Consider the following 19949-nt stretch of genomic DNA (forward strand, 5'->3'; position numbering starts at 1 on the left):
CCTAAAAGCCTGAGGAAGAGCAGAATCATGCCTCAGCAATTAGGCTTCAATTGTGCTGCAACCACTACTGAGTCTGCAACCACAGAGCAAAAAGGTGGCAATAACGAAATGGTTCACAGAAACAAACAAGTTTCTCAAGCATCTCATCACTGTTTAAAGACCTTGTCATTAAAAATAAGTGGGTTTAATTTTTTTTAATATGATAATGTGCAATTCTTAAAGGCTCTGGGCCTACCAAGTCATCCCTGGTGGTTGTTTCAATTTTCAGCTGTTTCAATGTTTCATTTTTAGCTGATGTTCTCCTAACCCTGTAACACAAGCTAAAACTCTTCCTCTGAAGGGGAGGGACAATTTTCTGCCCTATTCAGCTTTTAGTTTATTCATCCAGAGTGCTGCAAGGCACAGTTATGACCTGCAATCCATGTGTCCTTATAGGACCCAGAACTACAAACTGCAGCTTCTTGGTTCTGCCATAGTGCACCTTTGGAGAACAGCTGCACCTCATTTCAAGCATACATGAAACTGAGCTACTCCCCACCCAGCTTTTTGGTGGAAGGCACTAAAAACATGGATATTTTCTTGCCTGCTGTTCGCAGCAACTGCTTCTTGTTTCTCACCACTGCTCTCCGTTTTACTGCAGTATTTGTAATTCTCTGCAAAACTCAAGACTGGAAGAAAGGACTGACTCCAGGATTGCTGGGAAGAAGGAGCAGCTCAGACCCACCTTCATGAGCTCCCTGTCAGCCTCTGATGAGTCCTCTTTGCTGTAATGAACCAGCATCTCATTCAGCAGCTTCACGTTGTTGTTCACCTCCTCCAGCGTGTGCATGCGCTTTGTCACCTTCTGGATCCGAGCCTCATCCTTCAGAGTGGAGACCACAGACAGAAAGGGTGAGTTTCCTTCCAGAAGTTCACAGTAACACAACTACAGATATTATCTGCAAACATGTCAAGTAATGGCTATTTAAAGTTAAGCTAGAAAAAAGCAAACAAAACCCTTCTTCATTCATGTGAAGCTTTATTTTATTGTCGTTTCACCACCATTCAGAAACTACAGGCAACCCCATATTTCCAAAAAGTCTCATTAAACAGACTTCAGTGTATAATTACACCACTAAAATGTTTCCAGAAGTTCTTTTCTGACCTTTTCAGAAGATTTTTTTTCTGTTCACTTGATGCCATTTAACAAAAGAGACGTGTTTGAAGCAAAACATTTACTAGGAACAACAAGCACACTCTGGTGGAAAATGTCCACCCATCTCTGATTGGAGATTCCAACTGAAGATGTAGGAGAGTCTGCCCTGGGGACAAGAGGAGCTTGACTGAAATATCTAGGTGACCTACACAACCACTACAGTCCAAAAGGTATCCTTTTATTTGCCAGAATCCCAGTGAGTCATTTCCTGGACTCCAGAGTTTGGAATGACTGCCATGGGTGGATGCAGCACAGCTTTACAGACAGGAAGGTATTTCCATGAACTTGTTTGTGAGAAGACCCAGTCCAGTGACTCAGTCCTTAGCATCCAGAGGTGGTACCACGATGCTCCCCCCAAACCTTGATATGAAATCCCACTTTGAATGATGGGAATGTGGTTAATTACAAGGGACATTCAATTCCTGCCCCATCCTCCACCAGAGACACCAACTGCAGACATTTCTGTGACACAAACATCTCCTAGGTACAAGCTAGAGACCAAATCCTAAGCTCTCCACCATTTGAAGTCAAATTGCTTAAAACCTGGAAAGCAGACTGCTGATCTGAACCAATCCTACCAGAATTTCTTACCTCTTTTACCATGGATTTTATAAGTTTGTTGGCCTCTTGTAAATCATCTGGGTTTTTGCTTTTCAGCAGCTTGGCTAGAAGCTGAAAGACAAGAAAATGATAGTCAGGAAACAAATAGAGACCCTTGAGCAAAGAGAAAGGAATCTATATGAACAATACAGGGGAAAAGGGATACATCCCAGTACTACAAAGCTTGCACAGCTTCCACAGTTACAGGGACTTCAGCAGTAGTCATTTAGAGTTTATTATCTATGTGAGTTGTTGAATTCCTTCTTTTTACACAGGACATGTACTGTGAAATCTCAGAGACTTCTGGCACTAGATAGTTATTCTTCCCATACATTATTTTTCCTCCTGTGTGTGAAAGTCTGCTTTCCAGTACTTCAGCAGGATGGCATGTTAACAGAAGTAACCCCATAATGGTAACACAGACAAGGTCTTAACTGAATTTTAGGTTAAGCAGGTGGACAAAGGAGTGAACCCTGCAAAAGTACAGACCATGCCTCACCAAAATAAAACCCACATTACTATACTTTGCTTCCTTATTCTAAATGTGCAGTGAGTAATCACTTTCCATCAGTGATTTTGACCCAAGTCTTTATTGTACCTTGGATTTCTCCTCATCATCAAATACCGGGTTCTTGGGACGAGGCGGTGGGGAAGGAATCAGTGTTCTGTCTGCAGGAATCACGGGATCAAACATGACAATCCCTGGAAGCACAAAGGGAACCCCTGTGGGTCAGCACACACCTTCACACCAGGCAGGGCACGCAGGTACACCCAGGCTGCTGTCAAAGCCAACACACAACTGCCCCTGACACCGCCATGCTGTTCCAGTGAACGGTACATCCAAATCCCTGAGCTGACTTTTACCCTTAAATTAGACTTGTTCAAAGCATCCAGTAATTACTTCCACCAAAAAAAAAAAAAAAAAAAAAGAACAAAAAAAAAAAAAGAACAAAAAAAAAAAAAAAAAACTTTAAAAAGGCCCTTCAAACCAAAACAAAAGTATTTGTAAGGTATTTCACTAATTTAGTTAACAGAGCCAACCCAAATCTGCCCAAGGCATTTACACGTAATGAAATGCTTTCCAGAGAATTTCTCCCTTGTTCTATCTCCCCTTAGAGCTTGCCTTGACCCCATTTCATTAGAAGCTGTATATTTTGTGACACTCTTGCTCAAAGCCCAGGCTGAGAGAATCCATGAGTGAACATTTGACTCCCTACCTTGTCTCTTCAGCATGTAGTAGGCATCCTTGATTTTGGATTCCTCTGGCAATGCCATAGTCCAGCTATACAGCAATTCAATGACTTTGGACTTCACCTTCTCTGAGACTCGGTCTCCCAGGTACTAAGTGTGGGAAAAAAGATCCAAATCCTTCATGTTCTTAATTTCTTTTTAAAAATAAAGCTCTGTGGAAGCTCTGTGAAATACATTCAAAGGTGTTTGATCCAAGTTCCAAGATATTCTAAGGTACATCTCATTAGGAGGAAAAATTGCTCCTCTAATAGATTTGAAATAACAGTGAAGAGAAGCTTTGTGATTGCCTTCATAAAAAAAAAAAAAAAAAAAAGAAGCAGCTATTCTGCTGGCTCCAGGATTTTGCTATTTTAAAAATTACAGCAATACAGAGAACCACCCCCTCCTCTGTCTTATGGGAGAGAATATGGGAATGCATTGCTGCATCAATCACACCACAGGGAAGATTTTCAGCACATTAAACTCATCATGAGTGCTGAGGGATTTAGCCTTGCACTCTTTACACAGCAAGTCAGGAGAATGAGGACTAGAACTCCATGGTGTGTTGTCAAACCTCTTGTTTTAACCTCTGCATCATATTTCTCTCCCACCATCACTGGAGTTTTATTCCTTAAAACAACACAGCCCAAGTTTTAGAAGCCCTTGAGTTACCTGAAGGATTAGAAGAGCCCAGAGACTGCATAGTGACAGCAAATTATTCCAACTTCCTGTAAAATTCAGTAAGGCATAAAAAAACCCCCAAACAACAAGAGCTTAGCTAGCAAATGCTCTTGAATATAGACTAATAAGTGCAATGAGCCAAACAGAATGCTGCAAATATTTTGGATGCTGCCTGTAGCTTACAGAGGTCAAACAAAAAGCAGCTACAGCTGTAAGGCTCAGGGACTAACCTTTGGAGACACAACTTTTATTAACTCGTTTAAAAAGCGAAATTTCCCAACTTCATTATGAAATCTTCTCCCACAATTCTTCATACAAGCTTCCAGCACCTGCATTCAAGGAACAGAAACAGGGGCTGAAAGCAACACCAAACCCCTACAATAACAGTGTGCATTCTGCTTAGAAGAGAGGTGAAGGGCCCCTGTCAGTGAGGCAAGTATTCCTGCTCCATGTAGGTATCAACCTCCCATCTTTAGGGATGACACATCAAGGCAGGCTGGTGTCCCTCCCTCAGCCAGGTGAATCTGGGTCTGTGTTATCTCAATACTTGGCCTCAACAACAAACACAAATCTTGTCTTAAGATAACAAAGGAAAGTGGCTCAAACTAACCCAGAGTTGTCTCTGGACACTTTAGGGATGGAACTGTGCTCCCTCCCACTCCTTCCCAAGGATCAGAGCACTCAGCCCCCAGCTGAGCCCATGGACACACCCCGTGCCCCCTGTACTCCACCCAGGGGATGCAATGGGATATATGCCTGGATGTAAGAGGAGGGGTAAGGACTACCTACTGTCAGGGCTTGGACTGCCTCCCATTCCTGTGGTGACTGGATTTTATGAGCCAGGAGTCTCACAGCTATCTGCGGCCTGGAACACACCACAGAGGATTTTCACACTTTCACAAATTCTGCTGTTTAAACAGAGTATCTTGCAAGTAAAGATTTTAACGATATGAAGCCCCACCAGCACTATCAGTGATAACCCCATTTTACAGACTGGTAAATGAAATAATTCTGGCCACATGAGAACCCTGGAGCTACAGAACCCAAAACTAGAAGCAGATTCAGAATTCCCAGTTTCCCAGGGCTCAGTCTGGATTAGCCATGCTGCCTTTCACAGGAGAGGCAGCATCTTCTCTCTGCTGTAGCCAGCACTTCCTTGTGGTATCAGTATATATAAAAGAAATGTTTGATAATGGAATTTCACACTTTCAACTGTGAACGTTAATTTATTAAGTCTAGTGCAGTTTGGGACACCTACCCTTCAAGTTCCTTGTTGATCTGGTCACAGAATCCGATGATGTATTCCCAGTCTTCTTGCCTGTTGGATGGGTTGGTGGCTTTATCTTTGGCAAGGGAAAGAGAACATATTACCAATCAAGAGAAGAAACAGTATAAAAGGTCACACATTTCCTAGAGAAAAGCATCTGACATCTATTGCCAGCTCTAAAAAAAGGAGAAAAGTTCACACGTGGTATGTCTGTTCAGGGAAAAGGGTGTGTCCAAGTTGAAACATCCACTAAGCACCGCAGCTTTCCAAAGAAAACAGGTGCCAAATTTCAAGCATTTAGAGACAGGCTATTCCCATATCATAAATGAGAGCACAGGATAAAGTATTTCAGCTCACAGTTTCCTCTGCCTGAAATGCTGTCTCTTTCTATTTGGCTGCAACATTAAACTCTTTAAAGGTTAAACCCTCACACTTTCTACATATGAAATTATTTTTGTATTCCCTGGGAATTCTGAAGAAGCAGGAGCTGGAACATCAGATGTTTAGTATCAGTCATTTAGCATTAGCACTTGCTTTTGGAGTGCCAGCTGATTTGATTGATTCCTTAGCACTTCTCCTGGGATTTATGAACTGAAATTTATTATTATACATTGAGTTCTTCTTGCAAGTAATAAACACTGCAGCCTGCACCTGATCAGGAACTCAAACCCTACATGCTGAAGCCAAGAGATCAACACTTTACAGACAGGGCTATTTCAGGCTCCTGAAGGATCCTCCCTCAAGCAGCAGGACCTCACTGCACTGATTGCAGAGTAGTGAGGCTATCAGCATCTCTTTGGTTATGAATGCATCTTCTCCATGTATTTTACTTAACCCTGATGCAGCAATGAATTTACAGGAGATCAGATTCCTGCTTTAACCTAATTTTCCAGCCAAGACGACCAGACAAGATGGTTTTTCTTTCTTGTAAGGGAAGAAACAATGCACTGTACCTGTCCCTATATATATAAGAGCTGGCATTTAAGAAACGTTCCTAAAAATGTTAATATAATGGAAAGAGGTTTAGGAAATTAAATATTGCTTAGTCAGATAGTATAGAGCAGGGGATGAAGGGCAGGAAAAAAACCAGCGCATATCCCTGTACTTTCATCTCAGAGAGAAGCATAACAAAACAAACATATGCTGCATTACCAAGTGTCATTTTTTATCATCATTAAAACATATCCTTTTACCTTTCCAGAGACAGCTAAAACCGGCTGTCAGGCATCTACTCCAAACCCTCCCTTTCCCAGTGCACCTCAGCCCTCCTACTGTGCCCATCCTGCAAGATTTGCTCAGGTTTTCCTCCTCACTGAGGATATGAATGATACATGCAAAGCAAGTAAATTTTTCCATGGATTGTATGGTAAAATATTCCACAGGTGAATCTCTGTGCCCACTGCTGGCCTTCATGGGACCCTGGAGAAACAGAAGACAGCAGCCAGGGAGGAATAACTGCAAAATAATATCATGCAGAACTTGCTGAGCTACCAGGCAGGTCTTAAACTCCAGAGATTCGAGGGAAGCTCAGTTTAAAAGACAACTTTTGCAGAGCCAAACAACTGCTCCAAACATGTGGCACCTAAACCTCATTACCACATTTCCATGTGATGAACACCACGGAAGCATCACGAAACCATGGACTTACAACAATCTGAAGCCTCTTCATGCAAGTCAAACAACACTGTGGTGCTTTGGTGCTCCAAAGCACCTTTTGTGCTCAGCAGGCCTGGAAGAAAAACACTCAGTTCCTGGCTGGAATGAAGGGAATTTACTTAATAAATGCAGGAAGAGCACAAACAGATAAGGACACACAATCAATTGGACTCTGTTTGCTGCACATTCTGAAGTCAGGAAAATTATGTGGTATAAACAGGAAAATGTAACTAAGACTTCCACGTTCAAAGTGTTAATTTTAAAGCTGTTCCAATACCACCAAAAACTTTTCGCAATGACACTGGATCATTTCAGGCTCTCAGACTCACCCAAGTTTTTTTCTGCAAAAGCTCTCACATGAAGACAGTGAAGCCTCAGAAGGAGAGAGTGACTTGCCAAAGAGAAGTGCTGTTCCACGTGAAGAAACTCCCTATTTCCAACATCCATAAAACAGCCACATGAAACCTTGGTCCATAAAAGTTAATGGGCCTGATCACAAGCCCTGACCTGGCTCTGCAGATTGATGTGTTCACATAACACACCACAACAGGCTGCATGGAGAGCTGCTCCCAGTCTCAGCATCCCAGCAGAGTGGAATCACTCACCTCACCTTTCCAGCTGTGTCACATCTATCAAGTTGTGACTTAAAAGATCAAGTTGTGACTTAAAAGATCAAGTTGTGACTTAAAAGCCTCTCTATTTTTATGCAGAATGCTTAAAATGTGGGCAAGGAGCTTGTCTGAGCTGCTTTACATATATATATATATATATATATATATATATATATATATGAAAAAAAATATATATATGTTGCTTCAACCCTAATGTGGAAGGATTCACTCCAGGATGAAGAGCTGGTGCTCTGGAATATCAAGTCCTTGGCTTTTCTGTTGAAACTGCCAACCAAGGCCCTTTTGGTACCAGATATTTGCTTCCAGAGACCTTTGTCCACCTGGCCCCCTCCTGAAAAATCCCATTTCACACTGGCAACCACATGAATCTAAACTAGCAATCTGGGACTGAAGTCTTGGCACCACCCCTGTCCTGCCACCACTTCTGCCTCAGTTCTCAGCTTTTTTTTTCTAATGTGCTCAGGACAAACAAAGCTACTTCACCCCCACCCTGAGTATCAGAGCCACTCAGCCATCAGGTGCTCTGCCAGACTGAAATGCTAACGAGGCAACATTCGCATTAATAATTAGATATGAAACAAAGGTGTTTGTTTTCTCTACAGAGAAATGATGCTGGAATGCAGAGAACCACAGACCACTGACTGGCTGGTAATGAATGCTCCTGTTTTCCTGGGTTCATTTTTCCACTGAAATGAGCCAAAAGCCACCCTAAAAAAAGAGTTTCCCCAGGTCAGGTGTAGCCTATGACTCCCAGCCCAGGCATGTCCAATCTAACAGACAGACTCTGCAGTCCAGAGCAGAAAAGAATGCTGAGCCAGACCAACCAAGGAAAAAAAAGAAATTAAGACAATATTTCATCCATTTGCATCTGTTCCACAGTGGAACACTGCCTTAGCCTGACATGAGTGGGATACAAGAAGCTTCTTTTTGGATGCAGCAGAAAAAAAGCAGCACTGGAGTCAAAGGCTCCAGTTGTGTTTGCACAAGTGACATTATCTCCTAACCTTCTCCTGCCTCAGCTCAGAGCAGAGGCAGAGCCTGCCAGCCAGGAGGGCCAGGAAGGATCACCTTCTCTCATCCCAGCTGCCTGGAATGAGGAATCTGCAGATGCCAGATCATCCCAGGCTGAGGTGCTGCTCTTGCTGCAGCAGCAGGACACGAGAATGATGTTACTTCATGGCTCTGTGACTCCACCTGATGCCAGAGGCAGGTCAGCAGGAGGCTGCACACCACCACAGGAAAAAAAAACCCAAACATTTTCAGTAAGAAACTCTCCATCTCCCCGTGGCTGGGAAGACTCCCTTAGGAAGGGCACGGCATGGCACACGCTCAAGGTTGGCATTAGCCACGGCTTTGTCACGATTACAGAAAAAAAAAAAACCCGTCGGGAGGGCAGGTGAAAGGCGGGAGCTGCAGCAGCTCTGCCTCGGCGCTCCGCCGGCAATTCCCGGCCACGGAAAGCTCCGCGCTCCCTGCGATGGGAGGGGCGACACAGCCACGCCGGCAGCGATCGCTGTAGCAGTGACCTGGCATAAAAGCATCCTCCTAAATCAAGAGAGCAGCACTCAAGCCTTGAAGAATGCGTGCCCCTCTGCAATCAGGCTCGCTGCAATGCTTCTCACAGTGAGTAAGGCCTTTACAACTCTTCCCTTTAGCCCCTTGGCCAAGGACACATCACCTCTCCCTTAACTTCCTCAATTAAAAAATATCCCCACGAAACAAGCAGTCAGGAAGCATTCCAGGCTATACAACCCAAAAATATCCTTCCTACTAGAGATATTTTCACACACAAACTGAACTGGGTGAGTCAGCTCTCCTCAGAGAAAGATTGCAAGGAAGGGATGTGGGTGTTCCTTCTTGTGTCTCACAGGCTACAACAAAAGATATTGACAAATTGTGGGAGTTCAGAGGAGAAGCAAAAATGGTGAGGGGACAGAAGGGATCGAGCTAAAATGAGAAGAGCTGAAAACATCTTTCAGCCAGTAACTCGTGTAACAGATCATGACAGCATGTACATGTTTGAATTTTATATAAAAATACCAAGAAAGAAGGAGAATTGTCTAGTCTTGTTTATGGAAGGATAGCTCCAAGGTAACAGGTTTTGCACTTTGAGGTATTTGGGATAATGACCATCTTTTGCTGTTTGTCCTGTGCCGGACTAGTTGGAACTCCACTTGCTGCCATAACCAAATAGTTATTAAAAAAAAAAAAGAAAAAAAAAAGAGGAAAAAAAAAAGAAAATCTAGGCAACAGGCTATGATGTGATGTGCAGCATGGCCTCCCAGGGACAGCAGCAGGAGCTCCTGTGTGTGGAATATACGAAAAACCATCACAGTTATGACTGATTCATTCAGGAATCACATCCCTGTGTTCTGCACAAGCAAAGCCCAAATGACATGGGCAGCACGGACGGACACACAGGCAGGGGACACTCACCAGGGGCTGGGCATCAACAATAACGGGGATTTGTCCCCTGTAACGTTTAAGGTGCCTTATCCTGACAAAGGGTTTTGATATACTCCAGCCTGTACGGAATGGATGTCCACAACTACCCTGAAACTTCAGGCAGGCATAAAGCAAGATTTGTCTGCTTAAAAAAATCACAGTTGTGTAACAAACGAATACGTTTCATCCGAGAAAGCCCACAATTCTGAACCTCCCGAACAGCACTCAGGGTACACACTCGACGGGCCACAACCCAGGCAAGGGAAGAGACGGGAGGGACAGGCACGAACCATGACCCTCAATGGACAAGGAAAAGCAGCAGCCTGAGCACGGCGAGCTGCAGACCGGCCCGCCGCCCGCATCGCCCCCGGGAGCCGGTACCGGCCCCCACCCGCTGCCGCGCCCCACACCGGGGTGACCGCCGGGAGGGGCGGCCCCGGCTCCCCCCACGGGACGGCACATCCCCGCGGTGCTGAGCCCCCGCGCCCGGGGCGCTGGAACTCTGGGGGCTAAGCCAACCCGGCCCGAAGGCGCTGACACCCCCCGGCCTCCCCGGGACGGCCCCGGGGCTCCCGCCCGGCTGATGGGAGCGGCGGGGTGGGAGGCTGCAGGGAAGCGCTGGGAAGCGGCGAAGGGGCCGTGGGGCAGCGGGGCCGGGCGGCGCCCCCACGCCCGCAGTACTCACTCAGCCACGACTCCAGGCTCTCCCCCTCAGCCTCCGCCATGTTGCCGGAGCGACCGGGGGCCCCGCCCCGCCCGCGCGAGAGCGGCGCGAGGGAGGCGGGGCCGGCGCTGACCCCGCCCCCACGGCCGGGCCGGCCCCGCCCCGCGCGGCAGCGCGCGCAGGAGAGATGGCGGCGCCCAGCGCGGCGGGGTTGGGCCGGCGGTTGCGGGCCTGGCTGCCCCGGTGAGCGGCGAGAGGGCCGGGGGGGCTCCCGGGGGCTGCTCCCCACCGCGGGAACACGGGCAGCACGGGGGGAGGCCGGGGGGCGGCTCGGCGGGAGCACACGACGGGTGCGGGGAGGGCGTGCGCCGCACCGGGAGCACACGGGCAGAGCGCCCGGCTGGTTTTGCCGGGCTCGTACCGACGTGGAACTGTCAAGGTTAAACGAGACCTTTAAGATCATCCAGTCGGATCGCACACGCAACACTGCCATTCTAATCCCTAAACCACATCACACAGCGCCAGGTCCAGACGCCTCATGAGCAGCTCCAGGGATGGTGACTCCACCGTCCCCCTGCGCTGCCGCTTCCAATGCCTGGCCACAGGAACAGTGAAAAAAGGGATAGAATCCCGCACTGAGCTCCTCGCCCCGCTGCCGCCTGATGCCTCTCACATCTGGCGTGTCCTTCTGGGGCGTGTTCACATCGGTCCACATCTGTCTGCATCCCTGTCACGACACAGCTCGTGCACTGGGTTACAGCCCGCCTCTCCTGATCCCTGCAGGATAATGCCGGTGAGGTGGAGCCGCTACAACCCCAGCTACCTGGAGCCAGAAGTGAAAACGGAATCGCATCAGAAACCTTTAGAGGAGCTGACTGAGGAGGAAAAGGAACAAATGGAGCTAAAGGCTGTTCGACCCATCAAAGCTGCTCCTCCCAGTCTCTCCAGTTCCGTGTTCAGCGACCCCATGATCAGGTCAGAGAAAGCAGCAGCTCCTCCTCTCTCCAAAAATGCCTGGGAGCTGTGCTGCCCTCCTCTACCCTCACCTGCTGGTTCCACATTGCCTTTTGTTACAGCACAATCCCTATATTCTGGGTTAATCTTTTCCTATCAACGAGTCCATTGTCCTGCAACGATTAGAGATAATTATAGCAGATGTGGCAGCACCCAAGCTTAACCATGGGAACAACACAAAGGGATGGGGGTAGGGGGCTTATTTCTGTGGGTGATAAAATCGGAATTCATATCAGATCCTGTCTGATTTTGTGTTTACAGTAAATTCACCAATATGATGATGAAGAGTGGAAATAAAGTGCTGGCCAGAAGCCTCATGTCTCAGGTAAGAACTAATGTTTCTTCTTACTGTTATGTTAAAACTAGACAAAATGGAAGGCTGGGATGTCAAACCCACTGAAATTGGAAATTACCAGAACTTGGGTGGTCCATCTCTGTGGTCCTGATGTGTTTTGTTCTGCCACACGTTGCTCACAGCATGATTCCTCTGATAAACCATGATTTGTTTGATAAAATGTACATTGCCCCAGCCCCGTTAGCTCACAGACCAGCAGGTGACAGCTTCATGGAGAACTTCCTCTTTCCATCCTTCAGTATCCCTGTGTCCTTTTGTAATGCATGAACACAGAGAATACCCTTAAAAAGCAGAATTTTCACTAAAAATCATCTTTGCAGCTCTCTGTCACACCTTACCCTCTGTATAACTTGCCCTTGAAGTCCCACAGGTGTGTCACCTACATGACACAGCTCTGAGCCTGCTCTGACCCACAGCAACTGGTGGCCCCATCTAGTCTTTTCCACCCTTGAAATCCCTTGAAATGGGAAAACATTTTGCCCAAATGTTCCCAATTAACTGCTGATACCTTGTTACAGAAAAGCACAGGGGCTCTGGAGTCCAGGCTTTGCAGGAGAGGATGCTCACTGCACAGACCCCTGTTCCTGGCTCCACTTTGTCCCTGCCCTTTCCGGGCTTCTGGCGGAGGTTTGTGCTCCTCATCCCCCTCATCAGAAATGCAATGACTGATAAAAGAGACTGAAGAGCTGGAAGAGGGTGAAGTAAAACTTGAGTTAAAGAATTTAAGAATGGGTCTTTTGCCTCTGGGGATGGAGGATCAGCTGCTCAGGTGAAAATGGGTGCTTGTAAAAGTGATATAACCTCATGGAGTGAGAGAATCCATCTGCTCTCTATGTCTTCTTTCTTGCCTTTCTTCCTACTAGACTCTGGAGGCCATTAAAAGGAAGCAGGTGGAGAAGTACCACAAAGCTCCAGAAAATGAGAAGGAGACAATCGAATGCAACCCCTACGTCATTTTCCACCAGGCTCTCAAGAACTGCCAGCCCATCATCGGGCTCAGCAGCATCACCAAAGGAGGCAAAACCTACCAGGTGAAAGGGGGCTGGGAACACATCTAGCTAGGGAGGCAGATGAACTGGTTTCCACCCCATGAGCTCAAGATCATCTCTCCTTGGAAATAGCCACTTTGCAATCTGGAATAAAACAGCACCTAGAAACTGTCCAAAATCAGGATCCCCACCTCTGGGTATTGTGCTTCCCCTGTCACAGAATCACTAAGGTTGGAAAAGACTTCCAAGATCAGTCAAGTCCAGCCATTAATCAGCAGCAGTCTCTGGTTCTCTGACTAGATGTGAGGAGAAATACACAGCAAGTATTTTCCAAAGAGACAGGGATCAACAGCAAAAGAATTGGTCGTCCTTGGACTACCAGTCCCATCCTTTCCACTGCACCATGTTGCTTGGGGAGAGGTCCCAAACCCCTGGGGCAGGTCAGTGTAGCAAAATGGGTCACCTAGATCCAGTGGGATATTTAAAACACGAGCAGAATCTGTCTCTGCGTAGGGCTCTACAGCCCTTGGGGCCTGAAGGAGAGGTGAGATAAGGAGGCACTAAGAATGAGATGATCCCTTCCAACTCAAACCATGCTGGATTCTGTGACTTCTCTGTATTCAGTGCAGAGATGGGGTGACCATCTCCCATCTCTGCTAACTCAAACCAGTCTGGACCCAGCTCTTGAACAGGCCAGAACTTCCATTTTGGTAGCAGTGGCCAGTTCCTACGGACACAGCAGAACTGTCAGGGCTCAGCTGTGGGGAGCAGGTGTGTCTGCAGAGAGCAGCACAGTGAACACCTGCAGGTGCCAGCTGGTGCTGTGTGGCTGCTGGGGAGGAGGAGGTTGCTGATCACTGCCCTGGTTTAACCCTTTCCCAGGTGCCCGTCCCGCTGACGGACAATCGGAAGCGTTTCCTGGCCATGAAGTGGTTGATCACCGAGTGCAGGGAGAACAAGCACCGCCGGACACTGATGCCAGAAAAGCTCTCCCAGGAGCTGCTCCTGGCCTTCAACAACGAGGGGCCCATCATCAAGAAGAAGCACATCCTGCACAAGATGGCAGAGGCCAACAGGGCATACGCCCACTTCCGCTGGTGGTAGGGACCCTGCGTGGGACGCGCTGCCACGGCCTGGAGAGCAGAGCCCCAGGGCTGCCAGCCTGGGAGTGGGAAAGGTGGAATATCCCTTGCAGGCAGCTTCTGATCTCACCCAGGGAAAGCTCACACGATCCCCATGAGGTTCTTTTTCTTTGTGCTTGTTTGGATGGGGGAAGGGGGAATCTGAGTTACCAGCCCCAGCAGGGCTGCTCCAGTTATTTCATAATCACTTCCCTGTGAAGACAAGCCTTAGATGTTTTTCTTGCAGCAATGCTAAACAAAACCATCTTTCACTTACCTGTTTCCTGGGGATGTGAAAGTCTCTCTGCTCCTCAAATCAGCAATGTTTTTGGCTGCAGAGCTAAGAGCAGAGCTGGATTCTCTTCCACAGGAATTGGTACAACAGGCAATAAAAGGCCCTTTTTGATTTTTGGTTTTGGTCATCAGCAACATGGTCTGCACAGATTCGATGGGAATTCTGACAAAATAAAACCAGTTTTATGGGAAAGGTTTCCTGATTCCAGACCTTTGTCTCTGTTGCTCCAGCTGCCCTGGTTGTGTAAAGCCCTGAGGCCCTAGACTGGAGCAGACACTGAGATATCACAGCCTTAGGGCTTCAGTCAGGAGCAACCCTTCAGTATTGCCCAGAGCTCAGCAGCTGCACAGGGAGAAAATGGGGCGCACATTAGTTGAAAACTTTTATTAGAAAAAAATCCTTCAATAGACTATTTTGTTTCCTTTCTTCCTCTCCCATGCTTGTAAGAAATATACCGTAGCTGAAACTTGCAAAATTCTGAAAAAAAGTGACAGTTATTGTATAAAACCTATAAAACCCATTCCTACATGTGCTCAGGGACCTCTCCTGTTACAGTCTGCCCCGTGGCAGATATTCCTGGCTGTGGGCGAGGCTGTGTACATGCAGCATGCTGGAAGGAGTCTGGGAAAAAGAAGCACTTGATTGAGCTATTTGTGAGGCCACAGTGTGTTCTGTGACCTGACCCAGAGATCTGGGAACAACCTGAGCTGGGAGATTTCCCTGCTGCCTCCCACAGCTCTGCTGGCTTTGGGGTGAAGCAAAATATTCTCAGCCTAAACTGTGCTTTCCTTAACACTCATAGAAAATGCTGGTGTGAGCTAGAAGCCTCCCGAGCCCTTTGCTGGCAGCAGCCCAATATTAAGACAAAATCAGTGGGAGAACTTGCTGGGTGAGGTGTGCCCTTCCCACCACCCTGAACCTCCTAAGTCAGACCAGCACCAGCTGCATCTGACAGTAGGTGCAAAGAGGCTCTAGCCAGTGTAAATCCTATTTACAGGAAGTGCTAGAAAATTAACGTGAAAATTTCCAACTTGGTACGAAGCTTGCTGGTGAAGGTGCTGGGAACTCCTCTGCCACAGGAGGTTAATCTGTCACTTCACTGTAATAATATTTCTGGGCAGCGTCTGTCATCTTCCAGTCAGCAGCTCGGAACTCGATGATCTCCAGGAGCAGGAGCTGGGACAGGGAGCTGAGCCCCTCCTGCAGAAGGAAACCATCTCGAAGGAGGGAGAAGAGCTCGTCCATCCGCTGGGAATTCATCTTCTCCAGCTGCTCACCAATGCGGTGGAGCTGCAGGACCAAGCAGTCCACCTTCAGAAGGAAGAGCAGATGGCTGAGCACAAAGCAATGCAGGCTCCTCTGCACCCCCCCGGGGCTGGGCTTTCTACAGATCCTTCACAGGACAACAGGAACATCAGCAGCTCTTCCCTGCACTCACCTCCTCCTCCTTCTGCAGGCTGTCGGGCTGTGCCAGCCGGAACAGGCAGTCGTACACAGGGTTCACCAGAGCCATCATGGGCATGTTGTTCACCTGCAAGGAGAGTGGAGCATTGGCAGCCTGGGGCCAGAAGGGAGTCTGCAGCTATTTTAAATAGTTATTCCCTTGCTGCTCTCCGAAGGAGAAGGCAGCAGGATTTAGTTGTGCTGTGTTAGTGGGATTTGCACCAGAGATCAGACATTTGAGTCTCCAGGAAGCAGAGGAGCTGAACAAATGACGTAAAAAACATCTATTTTTAAATGTAAGCAGGTAGTCATGGGAAATACACTTGTTCCAACAGTATTTTTCCTGCCTGCAGCTCTACTTGCATCATTTTTACATCTACTCCAAGCAGGAATTCAGTGTTCACACACTGCACGACGGCCTGAAGCCAAACTCCATCAGCAAACCCCACAGCAACTAAACCAGTCCAATCTGGGACATCTGGGAGCAGGCAAATCAGGGGATCTCAAGCAGCAGGTACCAAATGAGGAAGCTGAGACACTGATTGTTCTTGAAGACTTCCTCTGCCTCTCCAAGCCTGTAGGTAGCACCACCCCTGTCAGCATCCTTGTGCTAAGAACCAGCTCTGGCCCCCACGGCCCTGGGGCTCTGTACAGCACCCACCCAACACCCCTGCTCTGGTATCCTGGGATGTCTGGGCCCTTCTGGCACTCCAGGCAGCAGCAGCTGGCTGCTCCTGCTCCAGCTCCTCACCCTCAGGTAGTCAAAGATGTTGCAGATGAAGGTGACGTAGCAGATCCAGGCCTGGAGCGAGCGGGTGCGCAGCTCCTCCCTGTCCTTGTACTCCTGCTGCAGCCGGTTCAGCAGGCTCCTCCGGAAGATGCTCTGGCCAACTTGTTTGCTCTCTGCCTATAAGCCCACAAAAACAGGATGAAAGAATGAAACAGGGGTGTCAGAGGGGCAGGGGGATGCAGTACCACAAAGATACCCTCCTGTGATTCCCAGAGAGGCAGAAAAGCTGCAGCTTGCTGCCGGTGCTGGCCCACTGCTTCTGGATGCTGCCACTGCATGGGGCAAGTGGCAGGAGAGGAGAGATGGGCAAGGAGTCAGAGCATGTGACTGGGGCAAAGCCCTTTCTGGCTCAGCCCATGGACAAGGCACACAACAGCCCAGGTGTGTCACTGTCCAGACACGAGCTCTCACCTGGATGATGGTGTAGCAGATGCGCCCAGCCTCCTTGCTGAACACAGAGTCTTTGAGGGACTGGTCCACTATAATATTGGCCACTTTCTCCAGGTCCACATTACTGGGGTCTGCAGAAAAGAGAAATACTGTCAGGACCCAGCCCTCTTTGGCCCCCGATTGCTTTGAGGCACCTGGAAAGCAACGAAGGTCTGTAGAGGGCCCAGTACAGTCACATGAAATGGTGCAGAAACCACGTGTGGCTGAGGAGCTCATAAAAACCTGCTGACCTTTGAGGGCTGTTTTCAGCAGCTTCTGAGTCTCGGAGTCAAAGGACTGTATTTTGTATTCTTCTTTGCCTGTTTCCCCCATGACTGGTTTCCTCCAAGGGCAAGAGTCAGGCTGATGGATGAGCTAGTGACAGTCCCTGGGGAAGGAGCACACAGAGCTTAGCTGGACAGAGGCCAACCTTCACCCATTTGTCATTTGGCACATCCCAGGTAGTGTTGAAGAACAGGCTGTTTCCTGACAGCTCCCCACCCCAAGGAAACTCCTCTTTTATTAGGTCACCAACTCCACCCCTAGATTATGCAAATCCTCATTCCCACATCTTTTAAAGCCTTTTCTCCTACCAGCTGATGATAGAACTTCATCTTCAGAGCCTTTATATTTTTCTGATATGAAAAACATATTACAGGCAAAGCAGATCCAAAATATACCCAAAATATATGTGGCTGTATCACAGGAAGGCTCCCTTGGGCCTTTTAAAGACCAATTCAGCAGCTTTCATAGGAAAATTTGGGAAGAATCAAAACCAGTACAAAAGCATCCAACACACGCTCACCAGAGCACCTCTCCTGCACCAGAGACAGGCTCCTTCAGCTCCCAGTGCAACACAGCAAACTCAGCTCCCAAAACCCCAACAGCAACAGCTCCCATCTCTCCTCTACAGTCAAGCACTGCTCTGCAGCACCCTCAGTGCTCCTAACTAATCTCTAGATTTAGATTTTCTTCTGCTTCATGATTGAAGACAGCAAGAGGGTACCCACGGCACACAGAGGAAGGGCTTGCTTTGACTCTCACAGGATCTGCTGGATGGAAATGTAGGGCTGTCCAGACGGGCAGCACAAACAAGAGAAGGCAATCGGCCAGATGAGTTTTGCCAGCTCGTCGAAATTCCTCGGCCATTACTCACCCCTCTCTGCAAACAGGTCCCTACCAGATCAAAGCCCAAGAGCCTTTAGGGGCATGGGGCAGGTACCATGGGCAGTCCCCTCACGGAGAGCACAACAGTAACTTAAAGAGCAGCCCCATGGGGGTGACCACCTGCCGACGCTGCTCTCGCAGCCAAAGCTCTCACCTACCCTGGGACTGGCACAGTGGTTTCCCAGGTGGATTCACAAGCAGCTGGGTGCCCTCCGTGCCATGCCTGGTTGGCAAACACCTCCCTAGCCGACCTCTTCTCTCCCTGCATCTGCACTCATGCCGTGCTGCACTGCCAGTGGAGCAGCCCGAGATCACCAGCAGCCCCGTGTCCCACCGGCAGCATCTCCTCGCAGCAGGAACCTGGCGAGAGCACAGTGCCCCACGCAGCGCAGCACTCACACACACACGGCTGTGCCGCCGCCGCCGCCCGGCCCCTCTCCCGGAGCTTCTGTTCCACGGCTCCGTGGAATGGCCACGGCTGCTTTTTAACTGCTGTGCCAAATAGCTCTGCCCAGAGCAAACCACAGCGTGTGAACACCGAGCCAGCCAGGTCGCGCCTGCACTAGAGACCCTCCTGTCAGCACCACCTTATCGGAAGGGCTGGTGGCAGTGGGTGACATGGGCTACCGACTGCTCCTCTGCCACTGGCCCCTGCTAGACGAGCCCGGGGGCTGACACGGTTGAGGTCAGCACCCTCAATCTGCCGGTGATCCACCAGCTCAGGTGCCTGCAGGGTCACACCGGGCAGTATGGGCTGGACAAGCCCTGCCATTACAAGGAGAGGGAGAAGAGCAGAGTCTCCTCTGCCACCCCATAGTGGGTCTACTCCGGAACCCCTATCCCATCCCCACCGAGCCGCAAGTAGAACCCCCAGCGCCGAGACGCCTCTTGCCCGGGGCAGCTGGACCACCGGAGTCCCCAGGAACCCTCGCCGCTGCCTCCCGTCGCTCCAGCCCCGCGGCTGGCACAAGCCCAAGGGCCACCGGACGGAGGAAGAGGCGGATCCCGGCGATCCCGCGCTGCCCCGGGCAGGGCACGGGGAGCCGGGCGCAGCCCCACCGACCTGCCGGCCGCCCCCGCTGCGTCCTCCGACCGCCGGGACATCGCCGGCACCTCCCGAGCCCGGCGCCCTCCCGGCACGGCCCAGGTTTCCTCTTAGGTCATTTCCTCGCCCAAGCCGGGGGAGGGCCGGGCCGGGCCGGGCCGGGCGGGAGAGCGGCGGCAGCGCCACCGCCTGCGAGCGCCGGGGCACGGCGGGCTGAGCGCCGGGTACGGCCGGCTGCTCCTCGGGAAACTCCCGGGCTCCCCCAGGCACGGCCGGCTGCCCCCCGACACCCTCCGGGGCACGGCCGCTGCTTTTCCGACCCTTCCCCCCCGCGGCCGGTCGCGGGCAGCACTCACCCTTCCGCCCCGGTCCCCCGCGGGGCTGTCCCGGCGCTCTACGGGCGATAACGGCGTGAATTCCACACTCCCCTCCGGGCCAGGGCAGCCTGCAGCTGAGGAGTATAAAAAAAATGAGTAGAAAAAAAAGTCAGGAAAGGGGAGATGCACTAAACCAACGCGCTGCAACAAGAGCTGTGAGTATAGTATAACACACTTCGTTTTCCCTCTCAAATCTCAACCATTTCATAAGGGAAGACCCCGCCGGGATTGAAGCCTTCACCGCGGAGCAGCCGGGCTGCTGAAACCAGGGAATGGCTGAGGGAGCACAGAACCAACAGTTTGGGAACATTTTCTGTAGCACTGCCTGGCCTGGCTGGATACAAAGAAAGCCTGAACTCGTCCATCGGGGGTGTGAGGCTCAGGACTGGCTACCACAGCTCCAAAAGCCCCTCTAGGACACAGCAGTGGGACTGGGCTGAAAAAATCCCCCTTGGGTGATCCCCTTTGGTGCAGTCCTCAACAGCGTTACCCAACACAGAGGGGACAGCTCTGCCTATGGCTGAGGAGCACCCACAAGCCAGCGATGAGAAGTC

General features: G+C 49.6%; 3 protein-coding genes across 8 annotated transcripts in view; 1 reads left to right on the forward strand and 2 right to left on the reverse strand.

The window, feature by feature from the left end:
- GGA3 (golgi associated, gamma adaptin ear containing, ARF binding protein 3) overlaps window positions 1–10447 on the reverse strand; it is a 20506-nt gene extending 10059 nt beyond the window's left edge. For 2 of the 3 annotated variants that reach the window (XR_010723459.1, XM_066200563.1), the window contains exons 1-8: window positions 10392–10447; window positions 4965–5049; window positions 4496–4571; window positions 3937–4035; window positions 3013–3136; window positions 2394–2497; window positions 1787–1867; window positions 725–862 (exon numbers count right to left, since the gene is read on the reverse strand). Coding sequence is in view for 2 of the 3 variants with exons in the window: in XM_066200563.1 (XP_066056660.1) it covers window positions 725–862; window positions 1787–1867; window positions 2394–2497; window positions 3013–3136; window positions 3937–4035; window positions 4496–4571; window positions 4965–5049; window positions 10392–10431 (747 nt within the window). In the remaining variant the exon portion in view is untranslated. Of the gene's footprint in view, window positions 1–724; window positions 863–1786; window positions 1868–2393; window positions 2498–3012; window positions 3137–3936; window positions 4036–4491; window positions 4572–4964; window positions 5050–10391 lie in introns of those variants that run through there. The other variant, XM_066200564.1, reaches the window with a different exon arrangement.
- Window positions 10448–10531: 84 nt separating this feature from the next.
- Window positions 10532–14336, forward strand: MRPS7 (mitochondrial ribosomal protein S7). Its single transcript, XM_066200576.1, has 5 exons — window positions 10532–10613; window positions 11154–11345; window positions 11646–11709; window positions 12603–12770; window positions 13611–14336. Exons 1-5 carry the CDS (start codon window positions 10558–10560, stop codon window positions 13830–13832), a joined length of 702 nt encoding a protein of 233 aa, XP_066056673.1. The 5' UTR covers window positions 10532–10557; the 3' UTR covers window positions 13833–14336.
- Window positions 14337–14513: 177 nt separating this feature from the next.
- On the reverse strand, window positions 14514–19901 carry MIF4GD (MIF4G domain containing). Of its 4 annotated transcripts, XM_066200574.1 has the most exons (6): window positions 19037–19125; window positions 17058–17194; window positions 16789–16898; window positions 16339–16494; window positions 15583–15675; window positions 14514–15455 (listed from the first exon to the last, which is right to left on the reverse strand). In XM_066200574.1, exons 2-6 carry the CDS (start codon window positions 17137–17139, stop codon window positions 15228–15230), a joined length of 669 nt encoding a protein of 222 aa, XP_066056671.1. In that variant the 5' UTR covers window positions 17140–17194; window positions 19037–19125; the 3' UTR covers window positions 14514–15227. The 4 variants fall into 4 exon arrangements, with proteins under 4 accessions (XP_066056671.1, XP_066056669.1, XP_066056668.1 ...); XM_066200572.1 differs by lacking the exon at window positions 19037–19125 and adding an exon at window positions 19375–19901 and having other exon boundaries at window positions 16789–17194; XM_066200571.1 differs by having other exon boundaries at window positions 16789–17194.
- Window positions 19902–19949: the final 48 nt, after the last annotated feature.

This window comes from Chamaea fasciata, unplaced genomic scaffold (genome assembly GCF_029207755.1).
Source record: "Chamaea fasciata isolate MVZ Bird 193981 ecotype frontalis unplaced genomic scaffold, bChaFas1.0.hap1 SCAF_19, whole genome shotgun sequence".
Lineage (NCBI taxonomy): Eukaryota > Metazoa > Chordata > Aves > Passeriformes > Sylviidae > Chamaea > Chamaea fasciata.

What these genes read in the sequence shown, in the direction of transcription:
- MRPS7 (XM_066200576.1), top strand. Translation starts at nt 10,558, where the DNA reads ATGGCGGCGCCCAGCGCGGCGGGGTTGGGCCGGCGGTTGCGGGCCTGG. An exon ending in TTGCGGGCCTGGCTGCCCCG is followed by an intron (nt 10,614 to 11,153) that starts GTGAGCGGCGAG and finishes TGATCCCTGCAG; the next exon opens with GATAATGCCGGTGAGGTGGA. An exon ending in AAGGAGGCAAAACCTACCAG is followed by an intron (nt 12,771 to 13,610) that starts GTGAAAGGGGGC and finishes ACCCTTTCCCAG; the next exon opens with GTGCCCGTCCCGCTGACGGA.
- MIF4GD (XM_066200572.1), bottom strand. Translation starts at nt 17,139, where the DNA reads ATGGGGGAAACAGGCAAAGAAGAATACAAAATACAGTCCTTTGACTCC. An exon ending in TCTGCTACACCATCATCCAG is followed by an intron (nt 16,495 to 16,788) that starts GTGAGAGCTCGT and finishes GTGGGCTTATAG; the next exon opens with GCAGAGAGCAAACAAGTTGG. An exon ending in GCCTGCAGAAGGAGGAGGAG is followed by an intron (nt 15,456 to 15,582) that starts GTGAGTGCAGGG and finishes TTCCTTCTGAAG; the next exon opens with GTGGACTGCTTGGTCCTGCA.